This window comes from Neolamprologus multifasciatus, chromosome 20 (assembly GCF_963576455.1).
Source record: "Neolamprologus multifasciatus chromosome 20, fNeoMul1.2, whole genome shotgun sequence".
Classification (NCBI taxonomy): Eukaryota; Metazoa; Chordata; class Actinopteri; order Cichliformes; family Cichlidae; genus Neolamprologus; species Neolamprologus multifasciatus.
In genome coordinates this window covers 14664877-14691005 of record NC_140458.1, presented here as the reverse complement: position 1 = coordinate 14691005, position 26129 = coordinate 14664877, and the positions used below count along the sequence as shown (strand labels likewise).

At 40.1% G+C, this 26129-nt stretch overlaps 2 protein-coding genes across 5 annotated transcripts in view; both read right to left on the bottom strand.

Annotated features, from left to right (window-relative positions):
* slc2a4rg (SLC2A4 regulator) overlaps positions 1-1126 on the bottom strand; it is a 37928-nt gene extending 36802 nt beyond the window's left edge. The window contains exon 1 of one of the 2 annotated variants that reach the window (XM_085147172.1): positions 626-1126. In XM_085147172.1, the coding sequence (XP_085003298.1) occupies positions 626-895 (270 nt within the window). In that variant the 5' untranslated portion in view covers positions 896-1126. The remainder of the gene's footprint in view (positions 1-625) is intronic. The other variant, XM_085147173.1, reaches the window with a different exon arrangement.
* A 633-nt stretch (positions 1127-1759) lies between these two features.
* Positions 1760-26129, bottom strand: part of LOC146494648 (uncharacterized) — a 45639-nt gene continuing 21269 nt past the window's right edge. For 2 of the 3 annotated variants that reach the window (XM_085147169.1, XM_085147170.1), the window contains exons 2-9: positions 13667-13868; positions 12210-12264; positions 11957-12047; positions 11427-11833; positions 10927-11079; positions 10169-10330; positions 8727-8867; positions 1760-5656 (exon numbers count right to left, since the gene is read on the bottom strand). In XM_085147169.1, the coding sequence (XP_085003295.1) occupies positions 5150-5656; positions 8727-8867; positions 10169-10330; positions 10927-11079; positions 11427-11833; positions 11957-12047; positions 12210-12264; positions 13667-13794 (1644 nt within the window). In that variant the 5' untranslated portion in view covers positions 13795-13868 and the 3' untranslated portion in view covers positions 1760-5149. The remainder of the gene's footprint in view (positions 5657-8726; positions 8868-10168; positions 10331-10926; positions 11080-11426; positions 11834-11956; positions 12048-12209; positions 12265-13666; positions 13869-26129) is intronic. The other variant, XM_085147171.1, reaches the window with a different exon arrangement.

Here is a 26129-nt window from a genome sequence, read left to right as displayed (position 1 = left end):
TGATATCGTGGTTTTAATATCGTGAGTAACTGGCATATTTATTATGAGATTTTTTTGCTGTCTGCATAAAGGCTCACAAATTAAATGCCGGCACACACAATTCAAGTACAAGGCCGATGCAAACAACAACAACAACATATCACGTGACTTTACTGTTAAGTCCGTGGCGTATGTGTAGTTAGAGTCGGGCCTTCCCATGTCGCCAGGAAGCCCAAACTGTAGCTTCACCCTTAAGTTATGGGGGAGGGGGGTTGGGCTTGTAGTTTGACGTCCCTGCCCCCTTTTCTGTAAACTTTGCAAAGAGTGAGCCGCCATTAAAAGCGGTTACAGTACGATGGAGTTAATAATGATAGGTACGGGCTGGAATTGAAATAACGGGCGCTTAAAAGTTCTTTAAAAATAACGACACAGTAGTGACGTATAAACCTCACAGTCGCAACCGTTAAAACGTAATAACAGCACATGAAAATGGCGTAAAATGTCAAAACTTTAAAGTCACACAGCTTGCAGATATGCTAACATTACGTGGGCGATATTATCTTGAGCGGTAACTCGGGTATATGAAGGGACTTTGCCGGCTAATGGAGTCGTGCGCACACGCGTAAAACATCTCAACTGCACTTACTTTTTCCACGTCGTGCAACAGCCGACCACCCAGAGACAGTCCGTTCCCTTTTAGAGGGGTCCTCTCGCTTTTAATCTCCGCCGCCGAGCCGCCGTCCATTACGTTTTTGTACGGCACGGCCCTGTTTGTGTACGCCGACATGGAACCGGTTTTTTCCACCGAGGGGACCCGGGTGTCGCGGAGCACCGAGCGGCCGGTCCGACAGTTAAAGTCCGCACCGCCAGCTCCTGTCCCAACCGACGACTTCTCCACAATATATTTGGACTCCATATTCAGACAAGGCGAGCAGGAGAAAGAAAACCAGCTTTCTAGAAATTTTAGTGCAAATTGCTGGAGTCAGATACATTTATTAGGACTGTCGCAAGTTGATGGGAACTGTCTGTGTCTTTACTTATATCCTAGCCTACATGTAAAGTTTTCCGCCACCGCCGCCGCTGCCCCAAAAAGCCGCCCGGTCAGGAGGATAAAAGATTGTTTTGCCTCTTTCCTCCAAACGACTGCCACGCCCCCTCTGCTCCACTCCTATTGGTGCTCTGCATATATAAACATTACATTCTGGCACGCGTCCACCGCAAAGCTGCAGGTGATTGGCTAGTTTCACTCTGTCAATAACATTTTTTTTCGAAGCCAAGTACTGTGGGTGGAAGAGCGAGAGAGGGGCGTGTTCTCAGTTTACCGGCCGGTGTCTGTCGACGCTGAGCCGGTCTGCGAGGGAGGCGAGGTCGAGAGAGTACAGGAAAAACAGCGTGCAGGCCTCAGCGGCTAACTGCGCATTTATAATTTTGCAATTCAAATGGCACTTTAGCGAATTGCAAACTATTACACCTGAACTTCTCATTGTAGGCGAGTTATTATAGAAAAAATGCATACACTGCTTTCTCCTTATAAGTGACAGGGCCTGCATTATTGGGGAAATGTATGCTAATTCAAAAGTTAGCATTTTGGAAAACTAACACCGCCCGGACACAGTAGCATGAAACACTGCAACTCACTGCACTAAATAAGGTCATTTGCAGAAGCAAGGTACAGATTTATGGTGATTAATTCAAATCTGCGTTAAGCTTGACTTGCACTGCATTGCACGAGAGCTTTCAGGTCATATTTCACTGATTCCTCTATTTTTATATGTCGTCCATGTGTCTGCTTCCTTTTTATAAAATGCCTTTTGAGTGTGGTCGGAAAGGGATTTCAGCAACCTTTCTTCATTTAGCATAGCTCCTGTTATTGAACGATACAGTACACCTCCCAGCTGTTCCTGCTGTATTGCTTAATTTCTCACACAAAAAAGCATTTTCTTGTAAGCTGCACTTTCAAATGAGAGGCCGCTGCAGAGCAGGAACCAGGTGTAGTTTGAAAGCCGTAACAAAGCAATGAAACTACAGGCAAAGCAAACACTTTCTGATGTGCCACTTTATTAGAAAAGTAAAAACTCACTTTAATATTTTATGAAGGTTAATATAAAACATTACAATCTTCTGCATACAGTATCTGCACTGTCACACTATATTTTAATATATGAATTATTTTGAAACTAAAACCTGTGCTTTAGGAACATACAACATTGGCTACAGCTGTCACAGCAGTATTGGCCCATATTTATATAAGAAGACGATTAAGAAACAGGGTCTGTATCTGCATGGAAAGCATGAAAGATTTTGCATCCACAAAGTACAATGTGTCTGTGACAACCATCTCTTTTTTTTCAACAAATGTATACTGTATGTTACATTGCAACAACATCAGAACAGCAACAGTGTATTTTACACATTTACATCATCATACTGTATTTGTGCAATGAACATCTGTCTCGATGTGTGTATAACAACCAAACATATCCATCAGTGCTTTTTTTCCCTCTCTGGATAAAGGAAATGTGACACATTAGGTGACAGCCAAAGAAAAAGGATTAAGTGCGATAGCGGCTTCCAGGAGGCATTGTTTAAGGGAAGCTTCAGCGGTGCTTGTTAAGCGTCTCAGCTGTTGGCCATTTCTCACATTAGACAATAGTTGAGCCGAGGGTGCATTGTTGATATCGGACTGGGGTTGGCGTGACCCACAGCCTCTGCCCCCTTCCTCAACCTCCATTTCGCTCCCAGTCCCTCAGAATAGCACATCAAACACCTCACCTGCACAGCGAGGGAGGAAGGTGAAGCTAAGGAAAAAGAGGTCTGTATTATAGAATGAACACAGCTGGAAAAGGGAGCATTATGCAAGAGCTGACCAAATGTAAGCAAAATGTGCTTCCTCCCCTAAACTGGAGAAGCACATGGTTGAATGTTGCTCTCTGTGCACACACTAGAGGAGAAAGAGGAGGAGTGTCCTGTGGGTCTGTGTCCATTTGCAGTGAGCCTCATCCAGCTTTATACTGTGTGTGCACCCTCACCCCCCACCCCCTCAACATGACACTTTCTTGCTCCCCCAGAGCAGAGAATAAACACAGCTCTACCCTAAACTCCCAGCGGCTCCTCCCTGTTAGCTTTCTTGCTCTGCTTTGCTCCTCCAAGTTGTTGCTTTGGAAAAACTGCTTTGAGTCACATGGCAAAAAAGAAAAACAAAAGTACAACAGAAAAGATTAACAAACAAGATCAGTTAAGTACCACAATATTTTTCATCTCGATATATTAAAGCATGCACTTTTTTTTTTTTGACCAAGCAGGAAATATTGCACCAACAACATAAACATACTGTTTTTATGGCAGTGGTATGAGCTATTCAACCAATAGAATTGTCAGTAGGTAAGAAAAAAAAACAGTGCATTAAAATACAGAGTGCATTTGTTTTTACATACTTTCTGACATTATTAATTTAATTTACTAACCTTACTAAACCTGTCTTCTCTCTGCATTTGGTCTCACAGTGAGATCAAATACATCTTTTTACTCTCAGCCAGCGAGCAAGTTTGTATCCCTCTTCATTTCATATCTTTATGCCCATTTATTAAGCCTCAAATATTTTGTTTTTCCCCCTCTGTTCCTTTTTTTTTTCTTCAATGTTTCCCCACAGCTACATGGGAAAGATATTGTTTGTAATGGAAGCAAACTCAGGACAGAGGCTGGAGACATGGGTGGGGAGAGGGGCAACCTTCCAAAAGACACTCGCTGGTCATTTTTATGCCCAGCTCTTTATTTTCCTTGGAGTCCAAGACTTCTGTTGCTATTTCAACCACAAGACTTAAATCTGGTAAGCTACCGGGAGCTCTGGGTTTAACTTAAGTCCAGAAAACGAATCAGAGCTGTGCCCTTTACGGCACAATAATGCACAAATAAGCCCAGCAGTCCTGCAGCTGTCCAGCGCTAAATTACAATGGTCATAAAATCAGATGTTTACAGTTGCCCAAAAGATATGACATTAACTGCGCATGATGAAACATCCTGTATTATTTTGGACACTCTTTCACTTCCTCTTTTTTTTGAAAATATTTTTCTCTCTGTATTCACAATAATACTGTAAAAGTCTTGCATTGTGAAATCTATCATCCATATCACTCTTGGGAGATTCTTGCACAAGCCATTCAATACCCCTGACCTGATCACTTTTCCCTGCATCACTGCCAAATATGTGTGCATGTGTGGGTGTGTGTGTTGGGGTGTGTCAACATGCCTCTAGCTACAGATGTCAAATTTAGGTGCATTTTTAGCTAATCTCTTCATTCAAGTGGAGGTTACACTATCGAGCCAAACATATGCGTCGTGATTATTAAGTGGGCTGTTACTAAAAACTGCTAAAAAGCTTGGGTTGGATCATTTCTGAGGACAACATCCTTCACATTTAAACAGGTCTACAAATCATAAGCCAGTATTTGAACACAACACCTCAATCGCGTCTTCCAGGCAACAGGTCGGCGCACAATGAAAACCTGTTTCGAGTGTTTATTTTAGGGAGAGATAGCACCGCAAATCTCTGTGACATCCATGTGCTTAAGAGGAGGCGTGTACATGTGTCTTTGTGTGTGTATACTGTGGACAATACGTTACAGTGTGCCTCACATTCCTTGTACAATATAGCCAGTTTCACTGCTACTACTATTTTTATCTGTTTTTAGTTGCACAATGCATGCACATTTCTTTATATTTTCTTTATATTATATTTTATTATACTCAGGACAGAGTATAATAAAAGTGTGTTCTTCTGAGGTTGTGAGTTACACCACATACGCTTTAAAGACTTTTCATATAAAAATAAAGATATTATGGAAAATGTTGCACAAACAGGTGAGTATGGTGAGTGACACAGCAGATTGAAGATCTCTATCCCAGTTTTATTTGTTTGTTTGTTTTTTCAAATGATTTTAGTCCATATTTGGGCTGGACTAGGCTTAGGCTGGTTCTTAAGTACAGACCAATCAAAGGAAGTCTGAACCTGGATAAAGACCCTGTTTGTACCTGATTTCAACACAAAATGGATCCTCGTGTTGTTTTACTATAGAGGGCCTTGTGTCTATGTACAGCAACCTGTTGTTCTGTAAACAGGAAAATCTCCAGACTCTATACCAGTGGGTTCTGGGCCCTTTTGCCTGTCAGTCAGCTACAGGCCTGTGACATACATCTCCATGCCATCATTGAAAGTAAAGATGGTGGTAGTGCTGTTGCCCCCTTGTTTCACATCACTGATGGTCTCATAGAAGTTTTCCCCACCAGGCAGGCCTCTAGTAGGAAGGGTGCTTGGTCCTGAGGCCTGAGGTGCTGCTGGTGTTGCCTGCTGCTGCTGCTGCTGCTTCTTTCTCTTCAGAGTGGCACTACCCCCAGCTGTGCTGTTATTGGTTCCCCCTTGCTCACGTTTCCGGTGTGGGTCGATAGTCGCGTATGCAGGGTCTGACTCAGCCACTGGGGAAGACCAGGACCTGTCTCCTACAGGCTCGTAGCAGGGTTCCTCCTGTGAACGTGCTTGGCTCTGGACTCCCCTACCTCGGCCCCGAGAACCCATGTTTCCTCTATCTCCACCAAAGGATCGTGGGAGGGTCTTGGCTCCATTGTGTTCCATAGGAGGTTTCTTTTTCTGGGTTTTACATACGATAGAGTAGGTGTCTGCAATCTGAGAACATACACAGTAGGAGAAGGAAGATGTTGTTAGTTAATAATGCTGAGCTAAAACTTTATCCTGTAGTCCACTGATGACAGCTCCTTAAATAGAAGCTATGTGTTGGTGAAAGTCTGTAACCACACTTGCACTGGCATTTAAATAGTCACCTCTTTCCCAGTTTCTGAGTTATCTATATGTATCTCCAATATTTTTGTAATTACCCGTTTTTGTCCACTTCTGTATGTATTCCAGATATAAAGGTATAATTTGTGAATAAGTCATTTCATATATACTCCAGGCTCAGACAAATAATAATTGTCTGAGCCTGGACTGTGTACGTATGCAACAGTTTGTGTATGTGTTGACAGAGCTCTGCGCTGTGACCTGACCTATTTTTTTTATTTTTTTTTTTACAGGGCAGGATAAGAAAGAGTAAACTATGTTATCAATCCGTTAAGTTCTAGGCCGAGAGGCAGCATTAACTGTGCAGTGGATGAACCTGTTAAAGTTTCACCACGACTGCTTTGGCAACAGAAGTATAGTGTGAAAGAGCTGGATCACAGCCAACTTGCAAAAAAAAAATGTAAAAAAATAAAAAAGCTTTGTGCTGATTAATGGACTTTGTTCTCGTCTTATTTGCTTATGTGCATTTTTTTTTTCGTGCTCTGCATGTGCGTGCAGCATGACTGCATATGCAGTATGAGCTCACTCATACTGCATATGCAGATGTCCGAATGAGAAAATCTGACATCTAGAATTTGCCACTTAAGGCCATGTGTGAAGTCTTATGCAGTTTTGACACAGAAATACCAGAGGTCACGACACTGGTTTATCAGAATTCCTCACAATAGAAGCATAAGAGCAGAGGATTGTGGGACATGGTCTTGTTTACCTTCCGTGTTCACACCCAGGCCAGCAGCTCTGATCTACTGGCCCTGAGAAACACTGGCTATGCAAACTCTTGTGTCCACCCCCACACACAAACACACACAAAGACACGTACACGCTCACACGCGGAGCAAGATTAGTCTTGTTTTTGTGCACTCCCAAACAACTGAAACCTGAGAACACAGAGAAAGTGCTCTTTGTGCGTGTGCTCACCTTGCCTTTATATGTCTTACATATTTACCGTCCCTTTGAAATACACTTTAAGTGCAAATCACTTTCAATGTCTGTAAATCTTTCTCTCTCTCCTCTGTTTGTTGGTTCTATCTCTGAGAGATTTCAAGCGATGCACACTCCCTCCCCCCACAAATCTCTTTTGTGACCTTTTTGGATAAACAAAGACCCTAGCGTATGGTGTAAGTGTGTGCAACCAATGTGGTGTGTGTGTGTGTGCCTGTGTGTGTGTATGCGCAAGCGTATGCACACGTGTGCACACAGAATTTGCAGCTCTGCTGCAGAGGAAGGAAGTCACAAGATGATGGGGATTTCAAAACTGGGCTTCGTATCTGCAGCTGTTGAGGAAGCCTGCACATTGTATGTTTTCTTTTCTCCTTCCTCACCCAGTACTCCTTTTTGTTATGTTTCTGGCATTGCTTGAACACTCTGCTTAGACCGAGGCTTCGCTAAGTCACAAATTTATTTTCTGCATTTGCTGATTTGCAGTGGGAACAGCCATATGCATGATGCATCTGTGTGTAATCAACTTTATGAATAGCAGATATGGCGCAAGTTTCCAAACAGTCTTCTAGCAGTTGATATTCATCTGGTAAGACATGTTTCATGCAATGTGATTGGTTGGGGAAGGCAGCGCCTCCTAATAGCCACAAATGGAGTGGAGCAGAAGAAGAGAGCGCCAGAAAAGAGGAGGAGATTTAGTCGGGAGTGGAAATCCAACACCTTTCAACGACTGTAACTGACAAACTCTAGAGGATACAAAGTATATGGGCATGTTAGGGCAACTGAAAACAGAAAAACAGCCGCTAAAAAGAGAGAAAAGTCTGTAAAAGACAAAAAAAAGAAAAGAAAAAGAGATAGCAGGATGCATTCAAGGCCAGCTGCTGTGTGTATCAGTCTGAATTGCAAAAAGAGGAGGTAAAGTGAAGCCAAACGGTGGAGACGTAACCTCTTCGTCTCCACATACAGCATTCAACAGCATTGTGTGGCTCAACACAGGCGTAGACAAGAAACTTAGCAGTAGCTTTAAACTTGTCAGGACTGCTGCTCTACTGTTCTGAACATGCCTACAGATAGACAATATGGATACAACCATACTTTTTTTTTGGTTCACCCTTTTTTCCTCATCCTTAATGCAAGAAAGTTTTATTTTGTTGTCAAAATTAAGAAACTATTACTGCACAGAAACTATCCCTGGCCTGTTGAAGATGATAGAAAAAATTGGTGAATGGAATGAAAAAAGAGAAGTTGTGTTAAACACAGACTAATTATAGACAGGGGTCTATTTCGGGGATGCCTGTCCATCTAGCTGGACTGATTCCCCCAGCCCCTCGGGCATAACAGAATTTCCTACACAACTTGCAATTCTCTCAGCACTTCATTCTGTATCCAGCAGAGAGAAAAGATGAGATAGGGGACCGAGAGTGGAAAAGTGGGGGTGGGGTTCCTCTGCACAGAAACGCATGCGGTGGAGTATCTGACATGACTGGCAAAGTGCAGGTTTCCTCCTTCCCCCACCAGACATATGCTGACATATATATACATCCCAGTTGAGGTCATGGTCTTGGATTGATGAAGCGAAAAAAAACCCTAGCATATAACAAGCATCTCTATGAATGTGAAGAGATTATTAATTATTTCAGGGCAAGCAATACTCATGTCTGATCTGTCTGCTCATACTTTCAAGGCAGATAGATGAGTGGGGGGAGGGGCTGGAGATTAGGGTCAGGGTTCACGCAAGCAGGGTGTTGGATCCATGTCACGTAACCTTTGCCTGTAAGCAGAAACCTTGTATGACAGGCAGGTCACAGGGCAGCAGTACTATGACGGCATGCCATATCAGATGGGCGCCCCCTTCGGTAAACACAGCAGTAATCAGAAACCTGTCTATCTATCCATCTTCTTGCTACTTTTTAGTAGTCCCTCCCTCAGCTCCCACCACATACACAGACACACATACTACCTCCTTTGCAGTTGGAGGCGATGGGTGTCCCTGTTCATTCTCCCCAGGTGGGTGATGTGGAGGTGGGTGCAAAGTGATGATGTCGTTGTCCTCTGGAGGCTTCCAGATGTACTGTTCCCCATTGCCCATGAACACTGCTTCCTGTTAGGAAAATCAAAGTAAGAGCTCAAGCAAATATTGCATTTACAATCTTTAAGCGCTGCAAAAAGTACATCTCACAACATGTAACAAATAACAGGCTTTTGAAAAACAATTCTATTTCAAAATAAGCTGTATAGTTATTTTTGAAAAATGCTTTAGAGGTGTGAACTAGTGCCAAGCAATGGATTCTATCTGGAGTGAGTTAATCAGTTTCTCCTTGTTGTATGGCCAACTCTTCCACAAGCTTTTATGCAAATCCCTTCAGTCAAAGACATCCTGCTGACAGACAGGCAGACCCACTGACACACAGACAATGCCTCCGAAAACACAACCTCCATTTAACTCTGCCGGTAGAGGCAATTTTAGCAAGAGTTTAGGGAAAACAGCTAAGAAAAATCTGTGTTTTACAAAATTACAAGACCTTCTTAAACTTCAATTCCTACAACTGAATTCACAGTTGCATAGATTCGATCAAATTATGTGAACAATGCCATTCTATTTGTTTCTATGCTAAGAAACAAAAGACGCGTGGGAGACTAACACTAAAATGGACGCAGTAACTACTGGTGATGAAAAACCAATTAGAAATCATGTAGTGGTGTGTACACATGTGATCAAGGATGATTAAACTTTTATACGTTCCTCCTGTTCCTCAGTCAGAGTGAGTAATAGAGGCCTGGGCAGAGTAAATGGCTTCAATATGTGAACAATATTTATTCCCACTCTGGCTGCTGGCTACCTGTTAGCCATTTCTAGAGAGACTTGCTGATAGATTCAACAGGACATATATATATACACACACATACACACAAAGCTGGGCAGCCCGCCAAACTCTTGCATAATCTATCTTTCCACCCTTTACTCAATATTACTGCGCTGCACAGCAAAGTGCAAAGGAGGGAAAGAGTCACACATGCACATGTATTTTTTAAACAACCTTAAATAAATCTCCTTAAAAACACAGTAATAGCCATCCCCATGCTCATAGGTGTTTATGAATACATCCCAACTGGCACATGCAACAATTTTGATAAAACAAATACAATTAAGATAGGATACAAAACAATAAAAACAGAACTTATTGAGGTCAGTGATGTGGTGAATGTGATCACTTCTGCTATTGTTTCAAATTTTTTTAGCAATCCAAGAATACTAATCTTCAATCGGATTTTAGAAAGCTGTTTGTTTGTGGACAGTGCCCCCTGGTGGTAATCAGACAGCCTTACAGTTTGGAGAAGTGGGTGGATAGTTGGGCGTTATGATGGGTCGCATAGAACATTCTGATTCAATAATTTCTCTACCTTTGGGAAGGAGTGAAGGTGAAATGGCTCCAGTTGTTTCCGTGGAAACTCTTGACTGCGATGTAGTGGAGGAGGACCAGCAGAGGGTGAATCGCTCACGCTCGATTGGCTGTCTGACTGGCTGTCGGCGCCGTTGTTTTCCTTCCTGTTTATCTTGTCAACCTTGAGGTTTTGAATCATCATTGAAAACGTTATATGCAGTTTTAATACAAGGTTTTAATATAATAGACAATTTTAAAAGCAGTGTAAAAGATTGAAAGCGAACTTCTTTACTCAATGAATTACACCAATTTTTAGTCAGTGTGTTTTCTTACTTGCACAACCTCCACTACTTAACATTACTACAGTGCGATACTTTAACCACCACTGATCATATCACTAACAATCTGCTACCCTTTTTCCTGACTGATTAGTGTCACGCAAACACATACTTCTGTAGAGACAACATCGTGTGACATGACAAAAACATCACCTATCACCTAGTACCCACCGTAAATACATAAAAAAAAAGTTTCCATTAGTCACAGTAGGTAACAAGATACATGAATGTACAGCTGAATCTGTGTCCTTTTATTACCTCAGGTTGGGCTTGCTGGAAGTTTTAAAGTGAATGCAGGTAAATGATTAAAGAGTTACTCCTTATCCTAAACTGACTTAGAATAGTTCCCTACTCATAGCTTTAATGAGGTAAACACCACCTCTTTAATTTTAAAAGATACCAGCTTAAAACACTGATGAAAACAAATCAATGTAATTACCTTTCTAAACTTTCGTATAGATGCATACTCGGCTAAAGATGGATCTTGAACAGCCAGGGAATTCACAGAAGAGAGAGGTGACCTACTGACCCCACTTGCTCCATTACCTCGTCCCGTCATTGGTCCATTAATAGTGTCATTCCCTCTGCCACCCTGGGAGTAAAAATAAATAAAATGGGAACAGAGAAAACATGTAAGCATTGCCTAAAATTATTAGCGTCAACCATCCAAAAACACACACAGACACACAAAAATTAGATGCAAAGCACCCTAAGCTAATGTTGCATGAACAAGGCAATGATGCAAGCCATCTATATGCAAACAAAAAGCAATTTTAGTTGTAATATTGATTCTTGTGCGGCACATTTTATTTCACGTGACTAATAGCTGCTGTTAAACTGTTTAGTGCATGTACCTCCCCAGATGTTTTTCGGAGAAATGTAAATGAATGCATGATTGCTCGTGAGCAAGTTGCAGCTATTTAAAATGCATGTACGTACGTTTCCGTGCCCGTTTCCAGTCCGAGCTCCGCTGGCATGAGTAGAGGGACTTTGAGGAGCCCTGGCTATACCTGGAGCATTGGCTGATGTGGTTGGTGGGCCAGAGGGTACTTTTGGGCCTTCCCGGACACCTACGCTTTCATATAGGCCATCATCCAGGTAGTGGGTAGGGGTGGGGTTATTGCGTAGGCCCACCTCAGTGTAGGTGTGATCTCTTGCTTCGCCTCCTCCTCCTCCACTGCCTCCCCCTTCCCCTCCCGTTTCCCCTTCTCCCCCCTGGCCAGATCTCTGTGGACTGGTGGGGATCTGGGGGAGCTGTCGGCCGTGGGAGGGCCTCAGATCCGTCTGGGAGCGGCGACTGTGGAGAAGCAGGAGGTCCATACTAGCTGGACGGCTCTTACTAACAGCTGCGCAAAAGAGAAAGATGAGGGAGAAGCGGAAGGAGATGGTTGTGTCAGGGCTGAAACAGTGTAACGGCTTATTGTAGTATATCATTTATTGTCACTTAAGAGCTGTTAGCCATCACTTACAGTTTCCATTGCAGGGAAAGCGATTGATCTCATGGAGCCTGGTGTCAGATTTACTCATGGAGTTGAGTTTTGGGTGGCGAAGGGTACCCTGCTGTCGTGCACACATGGACTTGTTAATACAGACGTAAAACATGCAAACGTATGCATGTGCATCTGTACTTAGCTTAGAAGAAAAAGAGCAGTGGCAGATAGAGAAGTGGAGAGAGGAAACGAAGAAGGGAGGAAAAGATAGAATAATGAAAAGATGTCTCACCATATTTACAGATGTCCCTTTCTCCCCAGCCGGAGGGTGCTTGCTTTTGCTTTTCCTGACACAAAATCAAAGTGAAGAAGGTCAACAGAAGCCAGCAGACAGAAAGAGAATATACACACACTCAGAGGAGATAGATACTATCAGCATCCAACTCTGGTTAGGGCATAAAAGTCCTCGGTTGATAACAAGAGCCCAGTAAAACATTGAACGAGCGTGACTCAGGCTTTTTTGCCAAAGTGGAGAATGACCTTCACTGCAATTTGTTTTTCAAGATAAGAGTAAGCAAGCTCACAATTATTAATATGTTGTTTGCTTTGTGCCGATTCTCTTTGCAATTTCACGTGACTTTCCTCTAGCATTAACCTCGTGAAGCAAATGTATGGAGTGCACTGTGGATCCCTGGAGGCTGTATCTATAGGAAACAGTTGATATGGCTGAGAGTGTGACGAGAAGACAAGAGCTCCTAGGTGCAGGTGCAAATGTGACAACAGTTCTACCCCCATCTCTGAGATCTGAGCTCTTACTGCTGTGCTGCAAAACAGAGCGCTGCAAACAGGTGCAGAAACCATACACTGCACCTTCTTATTATGCAAGTCGCTTAAAATAAATCTGAATATAAAAGGTGCCACAGGAAGTTGTGGCAGATCCATGTCACTGGAGCTAGATATTATCTCCTCTAGTAAGCTGGAAATCTTTTGTTCAAACATATGGCCATCATTGCCCAAGGAAATCACGAGAAGAGAGCTCCCCTTGGAGCTTTTCATAATAACATGGCACAGCAGAAGGGTTTAAGGTAAAAATAATGTAAAGGCATAAAGTCAGATCCACTGCAATCTTTGGAATTTAAAAGAACCTTACATCTTTAAAATCAGAAGCTTACATCTTCTTTACAATTTAAAACTACTGCAGTTATGTTTTCATAAAACAAACTAGATTCTCTCCACATGCTTGTCTTTGTATACCATAGCAACAAAACTGCAGTGCCTCTGATTGGTCTCTGAGGGCTCGGCAAAAAAGTCATAGGCTGTTCCATTGCTCCTGCCTGGCTCAGAGTCTAATCCTTTGTAAACCGTGGGGTGTCCCATTGCTTTTGCCTGCTGAGTAGTTTGCTGGAGAGGGATGACGTGATCCTGCTCTGACTCTGGCCTGTCTCGTCAGTGTCCTGTAAACATCATTTCATCTGATCCGACACTCGCAGCCATTAACATTCATTAGCGCCACTCCGCTCAAAGCAGGGGATAAATGAGATGGAGAGGAAGGATGTAGAAGTGAAAAGAAAGGAAGGAGGAGAAGAGTTCAGAAGAAGCGGAGACACATAAAAGAAAGAGGGGATAGTGAGAGTAATTTGGGAGGGCACTAAAGCAAGAAGCTGCAAAGATCATAAAACTGGCCGTTCATCATTTTATTCCCCGGCCTACTTATACCACATTTCAATGTCACGTGACCACAAATCATACCTTTGGCAGCCGACGCAGACAAGGACGATCAGGATGGTGACCACGAAAGCAGACGCTGCTGCAATGGCTCCCAGTAGAAGCAGGTTTTGGTAGGTAAGGTTGTCTTGAGATCCTCCTTGTCTTTCCATGACACCCACTCCGTTTTGCTCACTTCCTTACTCAAGCTTTAACTGTTCCGCTCAGACCGTCTGCTAAGGAAAACCTGCAAAGATAGAGGAGAAGGATAAAGCACGCTATACAACATATGAGTGACACGAGAGATAAGAAAGCAAAATGCTGCCTAGAACAAGGTGAAAAAATGCGCGTGTGTGTTTGTGTGTGTGCTCCTGGTTTGCCTCTGGCTCTTTGTCACTGTCTCATTCTGACATATCAGTTTCTATTTTTGACTCAGTCGAATAATGCACAGAAAATAGAACACCTTACAAAGCAGCGGCTACGAGCACGCCAAAAACTGTTTCATCACATTCTTTCTTTTTGCTGTTAAAAAAAGATCAAATGATACCGTAACATTCATTTGACTAGCCAGAGAGATTCTTGCAGTTAGTTTAACAGGAAAAACCAACTGAGCTCCCAAGAGTGTGGCCTCACTGACGGAAGGACCAGGCTCGCTGCTGCTACACTCCATTTGCCTGCAGAATTCTTTTTCTCATATCACAAGTGGCTCAAACACTGACGAGCAAAATGTTTCAGTTTTAATAATGAAGTGTACGACATACAAGGTAGGATTTTCACTTCAGGTCTTTTTATATAATTTCCTTCACAAACATACTCAATTCGATTTACATAAGCCTTAAATGAGATTAGTTTTCCAAAATGTGCTGCCTACTATTAGATTAAAATGCATTAATATCAGCATATTATTAAGTATAGTACATCAACAAGGTTGCAGTAATGACCAATTTTTATAATAAATTGAGTATTTTACAAACTAGGCTGAATTTATTTTATACCTGTGCATTTGTGGGAGGCGATTATGGTACTTCTATTTGAAAGTGGTAGGGAGTACAGTATGTAGTAAAGGAAACGTTCATTCTTCCTCCAATTGCATTTCTGTGAATATATTTTTATAGATGAATTGCATTCATAAACTTAACTGAACAGTACAGAGTGAGGTATCAGGGAGACACAAACATCACGGTGAGATGAGTCAGATATTTCAGTGCTTTTACCCTGTCTGTTTCCTAATGCTGTATATTTAGGTTCAGCCAAAGTGACAATCGAGGAAAATGATCAGTGAAATTACAGCAAGCTGATATAACCTACTTTCTGTATGCTCTATTAAGGATACTGATATGCTAACTATTTAATTACGCTAATGATCTTTAGCGTTTAGTGCACTAAGCTGCAGTATTGGTTTTATTCCAAGCAGAATATTTTAGTGTTTTGCCCGGTTAAGTTATTTTTAATATAAACGAACCTTATATTTCAGTTACTACAGGACAGCCTAGCTTTTAAAAAGAGACTCACACTTTTGACGAATGTCTTACTTAATGAAAAATGCTAGATGCTTTTTAATGATATTTAGTGCTAACACTAACTTTACCAGTACTATATGATCAGTACAGTTAACATAAACATACCAGTATAATGTTTTTATGCTGATATTATTATTATTATTTTTAAATTAATTAATTAATTAATTTATTTTACTAGAGGCTGACTATTAGTAGCTCTTTGCCAATATACTGGCACTGCAAAGAAGACGAAATGGGACAAACACATTTGAACCATGTTATGAGTGTTGTGGTTGCATAGTGTGTCCACAAAGGCAACAGGCAACTGATCCGAGCAGAGCTAGATGGACCAAAGTAAGATTATTTCTATACTACATACACACACACATACATACATACATACATACATACATCAGCCGATATATGAGATCCAAATCCAAATATCTGCACTGGTATCAGTTTCAAAACGCGCATATATCGATTGGGCTTTATTTTTAAGTATATTGTGTCTTCACTTGAACAGAGTATTTATACCTTGTGCTAATTTACTTCTTTCAGCTTTAATGGGCCACAATGTGCCAAGCTAACCCTAGAGTCAGCTATGGTTATCTAGTTAGTCTGCAGTGTTAAGTTATCAGTGTTAATATTTAACACGAACTAATGTCTACTCATATCTTGAGTAAGTGAACATCTAAGCTTAATTTTGCAAAAAGCTGCTTCATCTGTCTCTAAAACTTGAACTGAATATAGTCCAAATATACTCGGAATTACTAACTTATCAGCACAAGTTATTAGGAATAAGGCACAGAAGTGCACACGAACACACTATATGCTTTGCATTCTTCTAGAAACACAGACAATGGCATCCATGCGGTTAAGGATTGCATCCAAGTGACAAAGCGTACAGTGCACAGAAAGAGGTCATGGCAGGCTGTATACAGCTGTACATAATGTGTGTGAGAGAGTGATTCTGGAACATACCACCACAGGATCTGGCTCTGGCTTTCTGTTTCTTGGAGATAAAACTACATCTTTTCCATGTCCTCTTTTTTTTTTCATCTGTCTCTCTCTCTCTCTAGATCTCCTTTCCTCTCTCTCTTTCTCTATCTGTCTGTCTGCATAACCCTGCAGATATGTGAGGCGATGCACAGCGAATGAATTACAGAGCAGAGGCCTCAGACAGCCCTTTATGGAATAGACAGACAGGCAGGCAGAGTACATCACAGTGGAGAGAAGGGGGGTGGGGGGATGAGGCAGAAAATGAATGAAGGCAAATGGTAAGAGAGAGGTGGTCAGACACAGGAGCAAATGAGTGGAGATGAAAGGGGAGAATAGTGGAAGATATGCAAGAAAATGGGGGGAAGACTGGGAAAGAGGGGAGCGCACTTCAAACGCGAAGGAGGAATGAGGAGGGAAGGGTGCAATAAACAGTGGGGGAGGGAAGAGAGAAAAGAGAGTGATGAGACTAGGAGGATGAGGACAGCAGAGAGATGCAGTGGAAGCCTTAGAGAATGTGCGATCTACGCGGGAGTATGGAGGGGGGCGCAGAGAGGGAGAAAAAGGAGTCGATGAGAAGGAGGTCATCAGCGGTCTGTTTCTGCCTGCATTTTGTCAGCCCCTTCTGAAATATTCAGAGGAGAAACACATACGACGGGTGTGTTTCTGAACTGCCAGCGAACACAATGCAAGACGGGAGCACATGTCTAGCAGCATACTTAACAGTACGTGGAGCTCACAAGTGGTGAACAAGCCTCAGAAGGAGGAGGTGAGGCAGTTCCTGCACGACGCGCAACGCCCCTGCAGCATGCTCAACAGTGACACACAGTTAGGGTGCAAGAATGTTTATTCCAGCATCTGTCTTCATTTCAGAAGATTACGTGTAAAATGATGACAGTGATAATAACAGCATATTGAGAAAGATGACAATGGTGGTGATAGCCCTATTGAGGCCCGCTGCTGGTGATTATAATATAGATGTCAGCAACGATGATGAAAGGTGCAGTAGCTAATACTGATGGTAATGGTACTGATGATAATGAGTAAAGAGGTCAAAGGGATTGTTACAAAGACACACTGAGGTGCAGATGCAAGCAGCAGAACTGAGAGAGCAGCAAGCAGGATGCAGCGGTGCAGCACAACCACAGGGTGGAAGGTTTCCTCTGTGTGTCTCTGAGACTCACATACACACACACAAACACACACACGCACACACAGAGAACATAAAACAATTTCTGTGTTACAAATCAAATGCCAGTCTTTGGATTGCACAATCACTTTGCAAATAAAAAGTCAAATCGACACACTATTTAACCCTCTAACGTGCAAATGGGGTCTGGCAAGCTTGTGCAGCCTTGTGATTTTGCAATCTCTGCTTAACTAAAGATAATTATAGATTCCACTTTTAGTTGCTTAAAATAGACTGATGAAAAAAAAAACATCAGCAAGTTTTTCAGGTGCGTGGAAATCTGTTTTAGAGACCAGCAGAGGAAATTTATCAGACTTGTTTCTGCAAATGAATAACTACAAGCATTTTTAGTCACTATCCCTTTAATTAGATATTAAAAAATCATTATCAACAAGCTACTTTATGAGCAATGTTTTTTTTACTATGAACCGACCTCACTGGGATCTCTTAGATTGCAGCACTACACCAAAAGTGGGGTTTTTTGTAAAGTATAAAAATAAACGTAACCTGGCTCACTTGCATATCTAAGATGACATTTATATTTCTCTTTAAATTGTGGATTGCATCATGGGTTGTTATACAATTTTAATAACTTTCAGTAGTTAAGATTTGTTGGTTCAGCTTCCTGTGAAGGCTAGCTTTAACCCCTCATTGGGCAGGGAACCATGCTAACATCAGAATTAGCCTCCCCATGCTTCTCTGTGAAGTTGTAGAACCACATGGCTTTCTCCCAGTTAAAAAGCAAAGATCTGAACAAACATGAGCCTTGAGTATTTCCAACTCAAAATGTGGGGTTTTTTTTGTTTTGTTTTTTTGCCTTTTACTATTCTTACACCCAGTTCATTTTTAGACATACACCAGACGCATTCAGTAAGCCATAACACAGAACTCTGGACAGTAGTGCTTAATAGTACACTGGATGTTGCCAAAGGTTACACAATATACAGTGATACAGTAAGAAGTTTACTTCACCCATAGACAGTCAAACAGTCAAATATGTGTGCGTTGTTAAGTTTTATGACCTTATAGCAGTTTTTATTATACGTACTTATATTGCATATACTAGTGTATATTTATGCTGTGAGACTTGGTACAGCTAAAATTGATTTAGTAATCCAATATTTGGGATTTATATAGTTTTGATGAAAATTTGTGTAGGAAAAAAAATTAAGTGGTACCACTTAATGTTATATATTTACGATTTATATGTCATATATTTTGTTTTCAGTGGATCTGCACTTTACTGTTACAGTTTCACTTCAAAGTGGGATATCAATACTGATTAAAAAAAATCATCTTTTGCAACTGTGAGGATGTTGCTGTGCCAGACTATCAACTACCATGCCAGAGAATAGTTCAAGCTGTATTTGGATTTATACACATGCTTAATTCAGTGTTTATGAAAGAGCTGAAAGAGCTGCCACATTACAGCAGTTTCACCAAGTGCTATGAAACAGTTCCTGACTAGACAGGACTGCACTGTGTGCTATATTTCTGACAAGTGCGAGTATCAGTAAAGATAAATATTCCTAAATAATAATTATTTTGCCTTAAATTTGTGAGAAATATACATATATACATATATATATATACATATACATATATATATATACATATATATACATATATATACATACACACATACATATACATATATACATACACACATACATATACATACACACATACATATACATATATACATACACACATATATATATATATATATATATATATATATATATGTATATATATATATATATATATACACACACATATATATACACACATGTATATGTATGTATATGTATGTATATATATATATATATATATATATACATACACATATATACTTATACATACACATATACACATTATATATATATATATATATATATATATATATATATATATATATATATAGTTGCAGTCCATATGATATGATTACATGGTGGAAAAGCATAACTGCAGCCAGCTGGTTAAACAGCTCAGCGTAAGTAAGATGGAACATCCAAGGTAGAAAATATATCTCAACTGTATTATCTGACAATATTGTGCAGCTTCTGAAGTGTTACAAGGTTAAGTTAGTGTTAAACTAATGTGTTAAGCAGTTATTTTATACTTTGACTTAAAATTTACAAAGAAAACATAACCTAGGCTACTTTTCTGTTTATGTTGATTTGTGCTTTATCACTGAATACAATGCTGTGTCACTGTAATGCTGCTGCAGACATCTCGTACGTTCACTCTTTGAATTACATAGTGTGTCTTCATTGGTGGTAGCTCACTTGCTTACACTTGCTGTAGTCTGTAAGCTGCGAGCATTAATAAAATGTTGTTCAGTAATTATTTTTCTATATCGTCAGAAATATTAAAGCAAATTTCATTTAAATATTGTGATTCAATTTTAAGGCTGTATCGCCCAGCCCTACACAAAAGTAAGAAAAAATAAATAAATAAAAACAATTTGAAATCACATCCTATCCTCCAACAACACATGAGGGTCGAAATTTTACATTTCCAAGTCTTTCAATGAGTGCCCTATGAAGGGTTCACTGAAAGAGCAGAAGAGCTGAATAGAAATGACTTCAATACCAACAGCGCCAAATGTTGCACAAAGCACAAGCTGGACGGCTTTGGGGAGTCTGAGTACATATTAAGTATATTAAGGTTAGCCTCAGCATTTCAACAGTGATTCCCTGCAGTCATCCAAAATTAAAGAAATCTGTGCAGCTGCTCTTCTTCTTCTTGTATCCTAGAATGGCTCTCTTATAACGACTTACATAAGGTTACTTACATTACTTAGTTTCTGATTTGGCAAGCTTTGCGAAAGAGACATTTTTGGAGCATCACGTGCATAAACAATGCAGAACATGGAAGTAAAAATATTATGCAAAAATAAATCTAATTTGTATTTTACTGATTAAATTATTTTGACAATGCAGCACCAACTTCTCTGCCATTGGTCTCCATTAAAAATAAAAAACATGAAGATGTTAATTAACGCTCACCGTAACACACATTGTCATGTTTATGCACCATCAAACTGGACAGATTACACATCACAACCACAGTATTTCACCAAGGAGAGAAATTAACCTTTTTGTTTTCATCAATCACATCACTATCTTTGATTTGATGCCCGCCACTAACTAAAGTTGATGAATCTATTTGATGAATGTGGGGAAAAACAGAACACTACAAAACAAAGAGGAAAATCACTCTCTGCCTACATCCCCACTGCATAAACTATTATTCTAAAACTTAAGCATAATAATATCCAATATCACATCAGTACTAAGAATGAGTGTGTAAATGAGAAAAGACATTAATGTTATCATAAATAACCTCATAAATTAAAATACTGTAATATCATAAAAACATTCTTTATTTCAGTAAATTATCCAAAAATAGACTATAAGTTAAAAAAGGACACACTCTTACCATTAGTGGGGTAGAATGAACTATTAATATGGCAATACATTATAATGATTCCTATTCAGGTACAATTATTGACAGAGTACCAACAAATATCAGTACTTCAGAAAAACACGTAGTCCCTGAACTGCACACCCAACAGTTTCACCAGAGTTATTATTTTATGAGTTCTCATGCAGCTTACTTAATGAAAGTGAGCAAAAGCTGCAGTGAAGAGGAAGAAACTCACTTTGGGTAAACAATATTGAAATTAAATAACACAATCCTGACATTAAAGACCAAACTAACACCACAGTGTAGTGAATGAAGACACAATTTCAGCTTCTTCAGGTGTATTTTCATCTTCGGTTACATAGATATTAAGATTCATTTTGGACTATTGCTGTATTTTCAATTCAATTTTATTGATAGCGTTAAATCACGGCAACAGTCGCCTCAAAGCGCTTTATATTTTAAGATACAGACTGTACAATGAATGTTATTTTGATGCCATAGCCACTGTGGGCAACACTTTGTGATAGAATAATAGTAATAATTTATTAATAGCTCAAATAAGAAATAAAACAATAATAAAACAACAAAAAACTAAGATATCGCTAACAAGACTGCTTGGTTAAATTGCTTATGTAACTATATAGTTACAATCAGGAATAGTACCAGAGTTTTAGCAGGTAATTTGACATTAAAAACTTATCAGTATCAAGCTGTAACATCTGGAAAATCTGTCAACATCCCAAAAACTATTTTTACACACACACACACACACACACACACACACACACACACACACACACACACACACACACACATACATAACAGTAAAAGCCAAACGTAACAACACGTAACAGTATGCAGTGTTTTATTCATAGATGACAATCATTTCCATCTTTTTTCACTATTTATAGTTTGGCTGGTGCTTTAAAAAAAGTGTGTTACCTCTGCAAAGTTTTTTATCTCATCGTTTTTCTCTTAAAATAAATTTCAGATTTGGCCATTTTGTTTCCAAAAACTACGCAAAGAGACTTTTTTTGGTTGGCATGACTGTCAACTTCAGTTGAAAATAGTCACGATGAAAACTGACGACGACTCACTGATTGAGAGCTTGCTGTTGAACGCTTTTGTATTTTCGTAACTTTGAGCAGCACCAATAACCTTTTCAGAGATGGATATCTCAAAACCTCAGTATGTAAAACCGAAACTGTCTACATTGCTAGACAGGTGAGTTAAATTTTCTTTTCCCTCCAATTCCCACATTGGCCACTGTCTCTTCTGTCCCCAAGCTTACTGAATTTATCACATAAAGACTCCCCCGAACCGCACTGTTCCCTCTTCACACTTGATTAATAAAGCCAGCATTCATGCAATTTTTGTAAATGCAGCCAGACAAGGCTGATATGCCCCTGCCATGATCCTGAGCACAGCTCTCAACTTCTGTCATCACATTAGGACAAATTCAACTAAGTGATTATTAATCAACGGCATCAATGGAGTTCTGAGATATGAGGGTTGCTGCGTAAGTGTGTGGGTCTTTGTGAATGAGGGAGTGTGCAGCACAGCTCTTTCCCAATAAATCAACACATCAGTTACAGGCCACCAATGCTCATCGAGTGATATGACATATTTTCACTTAAAACACCTCCACAGCACCGACTTGTAACTAAACAGTCTGTCCTCTTTACTTCCCACCTCTAAATCAATCAATAATGCCATTTGAAGATCAGTCATTGAAGCACGCATTATCTGTGTTTGACAGAAATAGATGGCAATCATAGAAAGAAAGAGGAGAGTGTAGAGGACAACATGCCTTATGAGGCAAGTTCATCAGAGGCCTGTAGTGCAGCATATTACAGCTAAAAGGAGACGCGGAATCACATCATGTCCGTGGCAATCTCAGGCCCCGCGGGACACCGCTACGCTGCGCATAACAACATGGACTGATGGGGAGACAGCAGTAAAAAGGGAAAGAGACACACAGGAAGGCAGGTGGGGTGGAGGGATGGGGGTGCACAGCTTAACCCTCTGACATTTTTGCCATCAGCTAAGCCTCACTAACACACACGGACACACACACACACAGGCACAGGACTAAGACCTTGTACAGGAACTTGAAAATTCAGTTTGCAATTTAATGCCTATCCCGAAGTGACCTGTTACAAACGGTCGCATAAAAGATCAAGTGAATTTAACCTGCTGAGCTTTTGTCCTGGACTAACGTTCTAATCTCATAACCAAGAACAAATATGATTTGGACTCTGCTAAAAGCTTACTAAGCATACTTTCCTTAATGAGCAAAAGCATTAAGAGACAAGTGTATGGTCAGTTTTTTTTGTTTTGTTTCAGAATAGCCTGTTTATTTATGAGATATAAATAAATATGTTATATATATATATATTAATTCTGGGGGGAAATTCTACATTTTTTTTTGATATTTTAAAAATTAAGTAAAAAAAATGAAAGTTTTATCAAAAAAAACTAAAAAAAAAAAGTTTTTTTCCTCAGTTAGGTTCTAACTTCGTGAACATTAGTATCCGGCTCTGCAGCTCTGGCACTGCTGCTGACAGTTATCCTTTGCTGAGCTGCTGAATGTGTCTTTCTTGCACAGAATGTATGACTTATCTCTGTTGACCACAAGATCATCAATTGCCATTTCACCTAAGCCCTACGTTACTTGTGATTTAACGTGTTCACTTATTAAACATTCAAATAATTCCAAAATCATGCCACATATTCAAAACCCCTTTGCTGTACACATTTAAAAATTTACAGCCAGGCACGCACTTTGCTGATGCGGTGATCTGTCTATGAGATGAATGGTCTGCTTTGTCTTTCCCTAAATTCAACCACTGGTATCGTCTTCTTTTCAAGGCTCTCTCTCTCAGCTATCCATTTTTTATTTACAGACCTAGATCCGTCATAAAACTATTGGTAGTCACTGCCTTCGCTCCCAGGCGTTGTTCCTTTTATGTATCTACAAAGCATTTACTGAATTAGGACAGAGCATATTCAAATTTGCTTGGAATCAGGTGCAAAAATCAACCAATTTAGTATTATGTTAACACTTCACCTGTGCACCTGTGACGACGGTGTGACAATTCAGTTATGTTTCTGTAGCTTTAAATTTATAATATTGTATGTTTTTATATGTCACTGTCCATCTTTTGCATACATACAGTCTTTTTTTTATGTTCTGCTGTGTGCGCATTATTGTGTAATGCATGGTAACTAAACAGACTGCTGCCCATCCCTGAGCCTGGTTCTGTTGGAGGTTTCTTACAGTTAAAAGGGAGTTTTTCCTTCCTGCTCTTGCCAAGTGCTTGCTCAAATGGGGTCATTTGATTGTGGGGGTTCTTCTCTTGTCAAGTCCTTGACTTGAGACTGCTGCTGCTGCAATTTGCCACTATATAAATCAAATAACATTGAAGTGGAATGAACTGAGCTGCTTTCCATCTTGGCCAAGACATGCTAATTTGAGATTTTTGATCTGTATATTTACTATTACCCTTATTAAATGAATGTTAAGTAACATAAATCAATTAATAAAAATAAAAGATTTTCATATTTTTCACATTAAATTATATTTACATTTTGTCTACTACATCTACTGATACTCTGCATTTATGTTTTTTAACCAATTACATGGATCAAAACCCATCACATTACTAACAGACTTACTAACACCATCCAAAGACTAAACTGGCATATTTGTCCATGCCACAGCCCTGCATACTTGTCCAAAATCAACAGTGTAGTTTCTTTTCTCAGCTTGACAAACGTGCCAATTAATGCTGTTTGTGTACCGTTTGATAAAACCTGCAGACCTAACATTACTCAGAAAATGATAGGAAATAGCTAATCTAGAACTGCCTTTTAAAAGATTTGTCAGAAGAGGGATGGACTAATGTTTTGTTAGATTTAGTCTTCTTATAGGATTTGCTTTGAGTACAGAAACTACAGAATAATGTCAGGCTTATCCTTTAGCCTTAAGGCTGTGATGGGACTATGATTTTATTGCATCACACAGCATTTGTATTACATCGTCACACAGCGTATTATGTAATTCAAATGTAAATAAATGATATTTTGCACATTATGGTGCACTTTGGATACGCCGTGCTGATTAAAGGCCCTTGTTGTTTGTCTGCCATTATAAATCTTAAGGGCACTTGGTTTAAAATGTTAAACAGGTAAACATTTCTAAAATCCACTCTCTGCTATTCTCAGCAGAGGACAGTTGGCAGCTCTACCCCGGTTGCTGTTGGGTATAAAGAACTGTTTGTTTTATCTGTTCCACACCCGATCGAGCGCCTATGATGTCCTCGAATGGCAACCCTTGTGTTGTTTTATTTTTAGAGTTACACGGGGTTTTGACATTTCACTTGTTTGCCTCATCCTTTGTCGCATGGCGAAATCTTTCCACCATAATACAACAAAGAAAATCCCAGAGGTTGCTCAACAGATTTCTTTGTTTCTCTGAGTTTCGGAGGGGGTGGGATACGTGTTTATTTTAACTGCTGAATGCAGGATGTGCAGAGCAAATAACATTTACCATGAATTGGTGGGAGTTGAATAATAAAGTGTGAGAAATGAAACCATTAGCGTATCTACTGCCTGAAAGCTAATGCTGAATGGGAGCATTTTCTCTTGATGTATATGTAAATTGCAGAGCTGACAGGAAGTGTGTGTGAAATCTTCTGAGTATAAAGAGGCTGTGCAGGTCAAGCTAATAAAAATAGGAGGAATAGACTCAATACAATTTGTTCCGTTCCTGCTTTGTGAGTGCACAGAGGACAGTTCCAGTGAGAGACTACATAAGCTGCAAATACAGTATAGTGCTGATCCTACAGACTCAGGGAAGGCAAGACCCCATTTTCCTCTCACTTGACTCGACTTAATTAACCAGAATGAGTCAGAAGCAACACTCAGGATTTAAGATTTGTCCTTATGGGATTGGGGATCTCTCTCGCTCTCTCTCCCTCACTCCCTGTTTTCCCCTCTCCCTCTCTAACTCTCTGTTTATGGTTGACTTCAGTGCTAACTTCCTGCTCATTACTTTAATGATGGTTCTACTGTGAGCTTATGCTCACGAGTGCAGTTTGCTTTTTAACACTGCAGTTTGGGAATAGCAAGAAACACACACACACACATGCAGAGAAACTCATGCATACAGTGACAGAGAATCAAATGAAATCAAACTACTATGTATGCATTATGTATGTGCATTGTAACTGAAAAGGAAAAACTCCAAAATTCAAGAATCTTTCACACTATGTATCACCATCCGACTTGGTATCCGCAGTGTTCTGCGACCATACATGCTCACGTTTCCCGAGAATAAAAGAGTTAATAACAGACGGAAAAGTAAATGGGAAGAAGGGTAGAGTGCGTC